We start from the raw sequence: 13,373 nt of genomic DNA, 5'->3' as shown, positions 1-13,373 counted from the left end.
CTGAGCAATTAATAGGTAGAAATCCATGCATTGGAGTCTTGCATGTTTATAACACATGGGTCCCAAATTCCACTCTGAGCTTCATGAAAGCTAGTCAAAGAGGGAAACAAGAGATAAAAAACACACATATACTTAATAAAGTTTAAGGTTTTTTTTTTAAAGAAATAGGAAAGAAATACCTCCCATGGATCCTAATATTAAAAAAGCTAAGAAAAGGTTATATCTTAAAGTCAGAGCCAATAGAATGAAGATGTGAGAAAGGATTTAAGAAAATTCTAAGTATTTATAGAATCACTATAATTTAAAAATGATCTCTCTATGAATACTTGCCTTAATAGACAATAATCCCATCTCTTCATGGCAGAAAGGACTGAAATTTTCTTCAAAAAATATTTGCGTGTGTCTGACACACACACAAATTAAAAACTAACACCCTAAGAGATTAGATAAGCTAACAGAAGTTTTATTTTTCTTTATTTACGAGAACTACTTAATTTTTTTCCATGGTATCCTTAATATCTGATAAAACGTATTTTCAAATCAGGAATGTTCAGAGAATACTGACCCTTTTAAAAGAGTTATTTGCAATGACTTTTCATCCTGGAAAAAAAAATTGTGCCTAGTCCAATAAGGAAAGACATATAAACATTATTAGAGTAAAGCTAATTTAGAAATTACCAATATTGATAGGTTGATGGTGTGTAAATGCGAAGAAGTACTTTACCGCAGCAGACTGAATTGTTTGCCGAATTTCTAAAGCTCAAAACAAAATAAAGCAAAGCAATAAACTAAATGTTATGGTAAAGCACCAAGTGCCTTGCTGTCATTCTTTCATCACTGCACGTATCTCTGGTTGCGTGAATTTTATTTTTAAATGTGTCCGCATAGATGGCAGGACCGAAGTCCTATAAAGTACTCTGTCCTGTTGCAGCAAGAAATATTTACTTTGGGCGGGAGAGAAGGCACTGTTGCTCATCCAGGATAGACCTACATGGGTAGAACTTGGTACACAAAGACATTTATACATAGATGCCTCCTTGGCAATTGCTACGTTTGACCTAGTCTGACATGCAGTAGCCCCAGAAGAGAAAGGAGAGAGAGATGAGGGAGGGACTGAAAAATTCTCCAAACTTGTCAGAATGCCAGGGTTCTTGCCCCTGCATCTGGGTGTGCTCTGTATTTGTTGAAAAGCAAATGTCCTGCCTGACTGAAGTTGTCCTTTCCTAATTGTCATGATAAATAATAATTCCTACTGACATCTTAGGAACTAGGACTAAATAAAACTCTTTACCTGATGGACCGTTCCAATGAAGGAGTCCAGAATGTGTAATAATTGTAGTAATCATGTGAGACATAGCCATCATTTATCTTTGGTTTCCCTTTCTTTTTCTTCCACCTTGCCCATGCCATCAGCCATTCTGTCAGACCCCATCTGTCATGATGTTCTATTTGCTAATGTCTTGGTGCTAATTTGCTAATTGGCTTTATAACAGTGGCTGAGTTACTCTAGGACTGGCGAATTGAGGAGTTACTCCTTTTCATGTGATGTTGCCTGGCACGAAGGGGTGATAACATGAGTCAGCTTATCTGGATCAGACATGATATAGCATATTTGCGCCCACATCTAGCTCCCCTTCTTCCAAATATTGTTCCTGATTTAAGCTTGCAAAAGTCACTCTTTCCCATTCCGTAAGGTACCAACCATGAACTTGGAAGTTGCTAGAATACCAAGTTTAACTTTTACTCTTGGAGGAAAATACACACAAGACCCTGCATGTGGAAGTGAAATTGGATGCCATTGTCCAGAAGGGGATTTTCCATTTGACCTCCTCGCTTTCTCGCTTGCCTTCATCCCTGTTCACTGCCACATCGAATGGTGGACGATGAGTCTACAGACATGGAACCGGTGATTTTCATGTAATCAGATAAGATCTGATGTTAGATTTCGGAGCTAACTATTTATTTATTTATTTAGGAAGAGAGAAAATAACCTTCCTCAGTTGAATTTGATTAAACACATCGTTAAGTGAAAAGTTTGGAGAGGTGGTCTCTAGAAGTTAAGGGCTACATTACTCATGGAAAATGAAAGAGAATAATTTTTTAATTTGTTCATGGGAAATGACTACCTACAAATGGATCTATATCTACCTTTTCTTTCTTCCTCTGAAACTAGTATATGTGATTTAACTTTTACTCTTAAAGGAAAATATATCTAAATCCTGCAAGGGGAGGACTTCAGAAGTGAAGATCCTCCATACGCTGTTTTGCCTTTTGCATGACGCTACTACATGAATTAACCCTTCTTTCTGATAGAAGTCTTTAATTTCTTGCCCTCCTCATTCCATGATCCTCCATTTTATTTTATTTTATTTTTAAAGATATTTTTGATGTGGACCATTTTTAAAGTCTTTATTGAATTTGTTACAGTATTGCTTCTGTTTTATGTTTTGGTGTTTTGGCCACAAGGCATGTGGGATCTTAGCTCCCAGACCAGGGATCGAACCCTCACCCACTGCATTGGAAGGTGAAGCCTTAACTACTGGACCACCAGGGAATTCCCATGATCCTCCATTTTTAAAAAAGGTCTTTCCTATCTCATAAACAACGGGAACATTTCTCCTTTTAAAAGAAGAATCTACCCACACTTAACCTCCTTGTTCTTGTCATGACTGCCTAAATGCTCAATTGTCATAATTTGTTCTCAATCATGCTTAACTTCTCCATAGCTTTTGAAACTGTTCACCACGGATGACTCCTTGAAACTAACTCCTTTCTTGGTTTCCATGATACTTATTCATTTGTTTAAAATGTGTATTGGACACCTGTAGCATGCATATCATTGTATTCATTGTTGGGGGTAGATAACTGAACAAGGGAAACCAGCCCCCTATTCTCATGAAGTGTAGTGTTCAGCAGGAAAGGCCATGAGGAAGTAAGAAAGTAGTTTCAAAATTATTTGGTTAAATTTTTTAAATATCAGGAAGAAAAAGTACAGGGTTTTATAAGAACAAATCATAGGTGACCTGAGTTGAGTCTGTGGGATCAACAAGGTTTTTTTAGGGGGGAGGCATACATGAATGATCCTTGAACTTACATTTTAAGAATAAGCCAAAATTAATGAGTTAAACTGTAAGGAGCTGCAATATGAGTGGAGATGGAAGGTGAGGAAGAATATACAGTCTACTGTAGGATCCCCTTCCTTTATTTATATCTTTGACTTCAGTTTTCTCTCTAAGTACTAATGACAGACCAGTGTACATTTCTGGCCAAGAACCTTCTTCTGAAAACCTAATAGCTCCTCCAAAAAGTCTTATACAAGCTCCAAATTGAACACATCCAAACTGAGCTCATGTTTCCAAAACCTGTTTCTCCGCCTGTATCCTGGAAGGGTTGTGGTCTCACCCCCTGAAATCAGTTGGTAGGAGCCCAAGTCAGAGGTCAAGGATTCAACCTAGATTCTTATTTCTCTATCGCCTGCAAAATCCAACCAATCACTTTTCTTATGTCTGTTCTTCCATTTTTGTATCTATTTTAATTTTCCCAATTCAGGTACTTAATCGCATTTGTGAACTACTCACTGTGAACTACTCACTCCCTCACCTTTCTTTACACTGTTGTGAGATTTACCTTTTGACATGAAAATCTAATTACTTTCTTCTTGCTTATAATTCTTTTCTTGACTGGCCAAAGCGTAGAAGAAATATTCTAGACACCTTTGCATAAAAGGGCCTTTCCCAATGTGGTCCCTATCTAACTTCTTAAATTCTTATCCTGCCATTCCACCCACCCTTTCCATTGTGTTCCAGTAACACTGGACTGCAGGTAGTTTTCAAATACACATACCTCCTCTGTAATGCCCTCTCCCAGGTTGGCGGCCTCACTCTTTTTTCTGGTGTCAACTCTGATGTTGTGTCTTTGACAAAATCTTCTCTAACTTCCCAGGTGGACTGAAATGTACCTTCTCTTCTGGTCCCTCTGCAGTTTGTTCAAATAAATAATGTGGGCTGGTCTCCTTCCTAGACTGAGACACCCTCAAGCCAAGCATGTTGTCTTTTGCTTTTCATCTACTTCACATCTAACCCAGACCTGGGCTCTTTCCATTTCTCTTTGTAGACACACAGGACTCTTCTCTCTCTCTCTCTCTCTCTCTCTCTCTCTCTCTCTCTCTCTCTCTTTCCATCTCCATCCCTATTATCTTTCTAATCTCAGCCCACAGCCCCTTTCAACTACCACTCTCTCACCTTCTTTTTGTAGATAAAAAGGCCTTTCCTGGGAATTCCCTGGTGGTCCAGTGGGTAAGACTCCATGCTCCCAATGCAGTGGGCCCAGGTTCGATCCCTGGTTGGGGAACTAGTTCCCACACGCATGCAGCAACTAAGAATCTGCATGCCCCAACTAAGACCTGGTGCAGCCAAAATAAATAAATACTTTAAATAAATTAATAAAAGTCTTTCGCCTTTCCCTCCAGTTCCTTTTATTCTCCTCTTGCCTCAGTCTACTGCAGTCTCATGTCTACCTCTGCCACTCCACTGAAACTATTCTTATCCAGTCCATCAGTGCCATCCTAGTTATTAAGTTCACTGTGCACTTTAAAAAAATTATTTATTTTTTATTGGAGTGTAATTGCTTTACAATGTTGTGTTAGTTTCTGCTGTACAACAAAGTGAATCAGCTATATGTACACCTATATCCCCTCCCTCTTGGACCTCCTTCCCAGCCCCCCCATCCCACCCATCTAGGTCGTCACAGAGCACCGATCTGAGCTCCCTGTGCTATACAGCAGGTTCCCACTAGCTATCTGTTTTACGCACGGTAGTGTATGTGTGTCATTCCTAGTCTCCCAATTCGTCCCACCCTCCCCTTCCCGCTTTGACCTCCTGTCCATTTGACGTTGTTGCCCATACCTTTCTTCTTCAAGAGGTTTCCTTGCTTAGTTTCTTTCCAGTGAAACTCACAGTCAAGTTTTCCTCTTAGAACTTTTGCCTGCTCCTCTCAATCCCTTCTGCAGATGTCTCTTCCTTGGCCATTTGTTAAATAGTGATGTTTTTCAAGGTTCTGTCTTCATCCCCTTCTTTTTTGCCTCTATATATACTTGCTGGGCCATCACATAGCTTCCCATGATTTTAGTTTCCTCTATCTGCTCCTGCTTCTTTGTTCACTTCGTTGTGATAAGCTAGCATTGTTGAAGTCATTTATTGGCTTTTCACTAGTAAAGGAAGGAATCCAAGGTCCTTGGGGTCTAAGGCATATATTATGAGGGAAAATCATCCCAAAGGCTTCATTTGTTTACCAGATCTCTCTCCTGAGCTTCAAATTCTGCTTTCTGGCCATGGTCATTCTGCCATCCCTTAGGTATCTCAAACTGAATGTGTCTGATTCTGAATTTTATATCTTCCCCCACCATATGCATTTCCTCATCTGTGTCCCCTGTCTGTCACTCCTTCCTCCCTTCCATCCCTTCCCATCTTGTCAATCACACAATCCTAGGTATCTTTGAACGTGTCCACTTCTCTTCATTCATTCACCATCACCCAGAGTCAGGGCACTGCGTTCTCATCTCCAGTATCCGACAGCCTTCAAGGCTCTCTGTATTACCTCCCATCTTGCTCCCTCCAATTTATTCGTTACTTTCTGCAACTGGAGTGATATTTCTAAACTGAACGTGTTATCTCTTTCTTGTTTAAATCCTTTTAGTGTTTTCTATGGCTCTGTGGAAAAGTTCAAACTCTGTAAAACGGTTTATGAGCCCCTTCGCTATGGCTGTTCACCACTTGTTTTTAAAATTCATACTTTTCTTCTCTCACCGTTGACACCCACATTTCAGAAATGGTAAATTTATATCAGCTCCTTGTATGACCAGGATACTTTAAGGTCATCCAATATGTATTTTATTTGGTCTGAAATATTCTTCACCTTTTCTCCATCTAGCCCACTCTTATCCCTCTGGTATCAACTCCTCTATTTACCCTGGTTTGCCAAAGGTGGATTGGGTATCCTTCACCTGTGCTCTAATATCACCTTTTGCTTCACCTATCATGGTGTTTATTCCCTTGTCACACTCCCACCAAACAGAAAGCAACATGAAAGAAGGAATGACTTTTCTTTGTTTACTGTATCTCTAGTATTTTGGCACTAGGGGGTGATCAATAAATATTTTTCAATTGATATTAAATACATATAGTTGGAGTTAATCAATAGTAATTGAAAAAAATTGGTGACTTCCAAATTCATATCTGCAGTTCGGGCTGACATTTTCAAGTGTCTGATGGGCATTTCCACCTGGATGGCCAATAGGAAAATTAATTCATTAATTTCTGCCATACACCTGCTCTTCCTCATCTGTTTTCTCTCTTCCTCAGATTAAATAAAACCATTGAGTTCATTTATTGGTTTTTTTACCACTAAAAAAAATAAAATAAAATCCAAACTTTTGGGCATCTAAAGCATATTGTGTGGAAAATATCACTTGGGAAATTGTGCGTTTCATTATTTTTATGAGCAACTTAAATCAGAGAATAATCATTATTGAGAGGAAAGTTTCAGTCTAAGATTGTTTTTCCATACCTCTATTAACCACCCCATGATGTCATCAGAAATGTGCAGTTGTGAAAATCTTATCATTAGAAACACTAAGCCAAAAGTCACCAAGTAATGTACTTAGGTACGTTTTCTCCACAAAAGCATATGATGCTTTCCAAAGCGAAATAGGATCTATTCTTGGAGTTCTTGTAGACTTTAATTATGTGTGTGGTTTCTGAATTCAGAATGATGGAGTTCAGCTAAAATATTAAAATTTAGAATAATAAAGAAATAGGTCCTCGGGTGTTTTTTTCCCCAATGAAATAGATATAACTAAATTTAATTAGCCAAACACCTTGTTTTACATAAATAATATCCATCAGTAATTAATTATACCAAAATGTTACAGTGTGACCATGCATTGTGCACGTCTGTCTTTCTTACCAGTTCCTTAAGGGCCAGGCTGTGTCTAAACCCTTCAGGTTGAGAGAGCAAAAAGTATTTCTTGTTATGCCTTAGGGTAACTGATTAGGGGTTTAGATAGATTAAATTCAAATATTAAAGGTAGGGAGCACTTGGAAACATCAAATTCTTGTATAAACTAGGAAACTGTTCTGCAAAGTTTACCTAAATCTACACAGGTAGTTGGAGCAGAGTTGGGGCTAGAACATGTCCACTGTATGAACCCAAATTATATATGAAAGAGAACAGCGCTGTCCTTCTTTTGGAAGCTTACTAAGTAATTATTTCCTCACTGATGAAGATGTAAAAGAAGACGGTCATTTATCTGGTTTGTCTTTGGGACTAACATCAAAAACTATTTGGGAAATGTAGCTATTTTATATGTTCAATGTTTATCTTTTACCTGATATGTACACTCATTCATTCTATATTTATATTTTATAATTAATGAACATTGTTTGCCACACTTGCAGTGTAAATGAATCTGAACCTTCTTTTGAAGCAACCAGAAGGTATTATTTCTATTTTAATCTGCATAACTTCCTTCCTTAGACTTTACCTGATATTCCATCTCTTAGTCCTAGTCATTTTATTCATTCTGATAATGTACAAAGTCATTTATTAAAATGTGCTAGCAATATTTCCAGTAGCAGTAGTTCCCAACATTTGGAGGCTGCTAAAAGAATTAATTTGCCAAACAAAATGGCCCATTGTGTCAACTGTTACCTTCTCCATGAGTCACATGGGTCTCAACTTTGGCTGAAACTCAAATGTTCTTAGCGAATTGGATTTGGGATTTCATAAGATAAAATTGCATAAGAATTAATATGTATATTGTTTATGAGTTAAAATGTGATGGGATTTGCTTCTAAGCTGGAGCTGGAGAGCCAAGTGCTTCATCCATTAAAAACAAAAAACAAAAAAAAAACCTTAAAGGACCCGGGGCAGGGAGGGGGAAACAGACATGCCAGAGTTTGGGAACCACTGTTTTACCACACAGACGGTTTTCTAAGAGACTGCTAGCGTACTATATATTATCATGCCTTCTAAACTCCTAAGACATAATGTTTCAGGATGATCACTGAGCATTTCTAACTACTGTTTTTCTTAACTTTATTCTCTTTTAACCTTAATTCCTTAATTAGTACTTACAGACCATAAACTAACTGTCGAAGTGTGAATTTTAAGCTGACCCCTTCCCTACCCCAATCTCATCATCTTCTGTATCTTCAACTCACATGCATTTTCCTAATTATTGCAAATTAAAATCTGATGTATAGACATCTGGTAGAATTTGCAAGCCAAAAAAATGGGGGACTGGGAGGAGGCTATCATTTTTTAAAAATAAACTATTTCAATATGTATTGAAATATGTAGTTTCGTTATTGAAATGGACTCCTCAAGATCACTCTTTGTTTTGAAATATTTATATTATCTATTAATATTATCTATTATTTTAAAATACATTCATGCAATTAAGCCACAAACACATACTATAATTACAGTATTAATTCACATCTTTTTAAAGATATTCATATAAAATTCAGAGTTATGTAAAATGCTTTTAATATAAAGTGAAATATCCGTGGCTATTAGAGTTAATTGCTATTTATCTTTAAATTATTTTTAAAATTATAGTCATTTAAAAAAATAACATTTTAATTAATAGTTCATACCATAAAATACTTCTTTAGCATACCAAAATAAAATTTGCACCTTGTGTGTTGTTTTAATTAAGTTCTCATCCCTTTAATTTAGTGGAATATTTAACCATTAATTAATAAGGTTGATGGTTGTTAAAATGTTCTCTTTTAGAAGTTCCCCATTTCTGTCTTTGAGATATTTTATCAACTTTCATTTTTCTTTGTTATACTAAAATAAAGATTCAGCACAGCACCCTTGCTGTGTTTTGTTTTTCTTTTCCATTTTCCAGTAGGAACAGGTATTCTGTGGCTTACGCAGCTCAAAAGCCTTGGCTATTAAATGCTACAGTGGAAGAAAATATTACCTTTGGAAGTCCTTTCAACAAACAGAGGTAATTTTGAATGTATAAAATTTAGAACTCAAATGAGCAGCTATTTCTAATCCCTATCTTTGGTTCACGGTTTCTGGAGCCTTTTTGTTTTAAATTTTTATGGGATTATAGTTGATTTACAATGTTGTGTTCGTTTCAGGTGTACAGCAAAGTGAACCAGTTATACATATACATATATCCACTGTTTTTTAGATTCTTTTCCCACATAGGCCATTACAGAGTATTGAGTAGAGTTGCCTGTGCTATAGAGCAGGTTCTTATTAGTTATCTATTTTACATATAGTAGAGTGTATATGTCAATCCCAGTCTCCCAATTTATCCCCCCACCCTTATCCCCTGGTTCTGGAGTCTTTGTATCGGGACTTCCTTTCTTCTCTGTTTGCCCCTGCATCCGTCCTCATCACCTGGTTTATTAAGTCAACTCTTGTAAGAGAAGCCTCGTTGGAAGTTTCAGCCCATCCTATACAATTATTGAGAAGGATTTGTACACCAAAAATAAACAGCCGAAACCGAAGTGTGTGTGTATGTGTGGGGAGGAGGTGGGCATGGTGCTGAGGTTGTTGGTAAACAGAAGAAAAATCTCAGTAAGGAGCAGAAGAAGGGTTAACCGTGGACAGAAGAAAAGGAATACGGGATCTGAGGGGTCTGGTTACTCGGAGCAGCCAGAATACGTCCTCTTTCAATCATCTTTTAAACACCCGCTCGAGTGTACAAAGGCAAGATCCTTTCCTTAAGCCACCTGCATGAGGGGCAGGGAGTGTCCTAAGACCCTGAGCTGGGTTCTGAAAGGTAAGGAAAATTAGGTCTGGGGAGAGGCATGAGGAAGGGGGAAGGGAGAGGAAAGTGTGGGAGGAAAAACTCAAATTACATGGGATTGTTTGGGGCCTGGGAACAAACCAAACAGAAAAGGATCTGTGTGTATTGATGGCAGCAGACTAGATTGTAAAGGAAGGCTGAGATGAGACAGTCAAGTGCCTTAAAAGCCAGCCGGATATAAATCTGACATTCTCGTGAGGCACAGCAAGTGTTAGAGAGGGGACTAACAAAGTGAATGTGCTCTGGCAGCGTCATAAGAGATCTATGTGGGATGAATCTGTATTAGGAGCAAAAAGACATTTAGAAGTTTGATGGGATAATGACCCAGGCATGCTGTGTTTGTTGCCTGCACTTGGCAGTGACTGTAGAAATGGAAGAAGAAGAGATGGTTGACAGAAAAGCATTCTAGAATAAGAATGGACAAAGTAAGAGCAGGGGGAAGAAAAGGGAAGAATCAAGAATGACTTGAATATTTTAAGACCAGGTGATTGAGAAAATGAAACCATTGATATTTTCCCTAGCACTCCCAGTGCCCATGCTTCCCTGTATTTCCAGTCAGTCCAATTTCCAGATCCAGCCTTAGGTCAACTTGAGTACATCAGTCCTCATCTTCTTCCGTTTTCTCCTCCCTTCAGCATCATGATTGTGGACACAGATTCCCCACCTGTAACCCATGCTTTAGCCCCAGTGAGCCTCCTCTTATCCCTCACATGCACCGTGAACTTGTTCACCTTCGTGCAGTTCCTTAAGCCTCCCTTCCCTCATTTTCATTCCTGGCAAATTATAGCTCATCTTTCTGGATACACCTTACAACTCGCCCCCTCTCAAAGACGTCACTAATTTCTCAGAGCAGTCGGTCATGTCTTCCTGTGTATTCTAGGAGCACTTTATACCTACCCATCTATAATATTCAGTACCTAACAAGGTACATTTTTATTATATGTTTCTATGTCAATATTCTCCATTTAATAGTTTTTTAAAAAAAATTTTAACCACTTTTTTCACTGAAGTATAATTTACAATGTTTTGTTAGTTTCAGGTATACAGCAAAGTGATTTAGTTGTACTTATTTATATCTATTCTTTTTCAGATTCTTTTCCATTATACGTTATTACAAGACATTGAATATAGTTCCCTCTGCTATACAGTAGATCCTTGTTAATAGTTTTATAAAAGTGGGAACAAATATCTATTTATCTTTGTATCTACAAGCCTAGTGTAGAGGCTAGTATATACTAAATTGTTCAATAAGTGTTTTATTTCAGCTTCCAAGACATTGGACCTGGGACTTAGTTTATGGGCAGTATGTTAATAGTGATCTAAAAACTCAAAATATTTTCTCCCAAAGGTACAAAGCTGTCACAGATGCCTGTTCTCTTCAGCCGGATATTGACTTACTACCATTCGGAGACCAAACTGAAATTGGAGAGAGGGTAAGCTATGTGTAGTTTAATTAGACAATGAACACAAATCTAGAAAAGTCTTCTGGTTGTCTTTAACTTTTCATGGAGCATGAGAAAATCTGAGAGCTCTGGAATTACGTGTTTTCCTAGTGACAAGTTCTGGAAACAGGAGCACAGGAGTTCTTGATGCCACATCTCTTAGGTATTTGTTGACTAACCAGCATACACGTCACATTTTGCTAGCTGCTTGAGAGTTCTCAAGGGAAGGGAAGCAGTCCCTGACTTTGATCAAATGTATTTTTACTTACTTGGAGTTTCCTTTAAATTGGTTTGGAAACTGAGATTGCTTCCGACAACTTCTTCCACTCTTGTCAGCATCCATTTATTCCTGTTAAAGGGTTCTTTTTTCTTTGTGTAAACAGGTTTTACATTGGCATCATACTGTTCTATGACTAGCTGAAAAATATTTATACCTGTATGTAATCATTTATAACAATGTTGGCTAAAATTTTTGACTCTTATAGGTGGCAAGTACTGGGCAAAAGGCTTTATGTGCATTATTTACTTTTACAGCAAATCTGTTATATGGGTGTTTTGTTATCAGTGTATTGCAGCCAAGAAGACCAAGGCTGACAAAGGTTAAGGAACTTGCCCAGAGTCATTGGTGCAGGTGGGATTGGTCCAACTCTGTAGTCTGTGTTATTCATGGCTGTTCTTTATTGTAACCTAGTGGAGTGCTTAAGACATGACCTGGACTTTTCTGAGTCTTCATTTCCACGTGGGGAATAATGCCTACATGTTGAAATTGCTCTGACGAATAATAGAAATAAGGAATGGAAAGCCATTCACATCAGCCTGGTGCATACTAAATGCTCAGTAAATACTAGTTTTTCAAATTTTTATAATCAGTACTTGATTATAAAAGCATATTGCTGTGTAGTTCTGTTGAAAAAACTTGTAATATCGAATTTAAGAGGCATATGTTCAGTATACTACAGACACAATGCATGAAACTAGAAACAATTTGGGGATTACTTCATCTTCAGCACTCACCTTGGTTTATGGTTTTTAATGCTTTGGTACAGCAGAGTTCTCTATCAGAGTGAAAAGAGGATTAATGTTATCAGTCAGAAATTACCATAATATAATTCAAGTATTGACCACTAGACAGCTTGCATTTTATCTTACTAATGTTATCACAGTTTAATTAATAAATTACCATTAATTTAAGATTCTTTTAGAGAAGTTTGTATTTTAAAGGGAATTTTTTTATCAACAGATCATCTACTAATATAAAAGGTGGATGTTTATGGATATTTCTTCTCTAGGGCATCAACTTGAGTGGGGGTCAGAGGCAAAGAATCTGTGTGGCCCGAGCTCTCTATCAAAATACCAACATTGTCTTCTTGGTAAGAATATGGGCTTTTTGTTTCTTTCTATTTCACTTTTCCCTCTGGACAAATGAGTCCTTAAAGAGACAAGTAACTCAAGGAAAGACGGTTTAACTTGTGAAATTACAGAGAATTAAAGGGAGACAGATCCTCCGAGTACAAATCAAATCAACATCAAGATGAGAGTTGGGGGATCCAGAGGGACTGAGGTGCCCAAATCGTTACTTACATGAGTTTTTAAATCATGAGGATCATTAATGAAAGAGAATGGATGGTGCTGGATGAACTGGACAGGATCATAGGTCTTCTCATTTATATTTGCTAGCAAAAAAAGAGGGGCTGGAAAATATACTCTTGGTGGACATAGGGGTTAGTAAGTATGCAACTCAGGCTGTGGATAAGATATATCTGTGAAGCTTCCTGAAATTATTCTTAGAAATCTTGATACTAGCCTAGACCTACTGAATCATAATCTATAAAGGCAGAGTTTAGAATCTGTATCTTAAAAAAGCTCCATGGATGATTGTCTTGTATTTATATCCTGGGTTGATAACTTGCTTCTCCTATGGATCCACAAATAAAATTTGATGATTATGTTGATTATGAATTTGCTCTAGTTTGGTTTCTCCAGAAGGATGTAACCAAAATAGCTTACAAATAGACAGTGTATATTAGAGACCAACAGCCTATGTAAATACATCCTTCCCCTGCTTTCTCTTTCTGTGCAGTTATTAACCATTTATAAAC

The 13,373-nt window shown here is 37.5% G+C and overlaps 1 protein-coding gene across 8 annotated transcripts in view; it reads left to right on the top strand.

Annotated features, from left to right (window-relative positions):
* The window catches only part of ABCC9 (ATP binding cassette subfamily C member 9), a 149,419-nt gene that overhangs the window by 66,457 nt on the left and 69,589 nt on the right, over positions 1-13,373 (top strand). For all 8 annotated transcript variants that reach the window (XR_003791130.1, XM_029205509.1, XM_029205513.1 and 5 more), the window contains 4 exons: positions 7,455-7,493; positions 8,915-9,016; positions 11,181-11,265; positions 12,564-12,644. Coding sequence is in view for 7 of the 8 variants with exons in the window: in XM_029205509.1 (XP_029061342.1) it covers positions 7,455-7,493; positions 8,915-9,016; positions 11,181-11,265; positions 12,564-12,644 (307 nt within the window). In the remaining variant the exon portion in view is untranslated. The remainder of the gene's footprint in view (positions 1-7,454; positions 7,494-8,914; positions 9,017-11,180; positions 11,266-12,563; positions 12,645-13,373) is intronic.

This window comes from Monodon monoceros, unplaced genomic scaffold (assembly GCF_005190385.1).
Source record: "Monodon monoceros isolate NGI ecotype Baffin Bay Population unplaced genomic scaffold, NGI_Narwhal_1 Super_Scaffold_6, whole genome shotgun sequence".
Lineage (NCBI taxonomy): Eukaryota > Metazoa > Chordata > Mammalia > Artiodactyla > Monodontidae > Monodon > Monodon monoceros.
The sequence above is the reverse complement of the archived record's forward strand: the minus strand, read 5'-3'. Positions and strand labels throughout refer to the sequence as shown.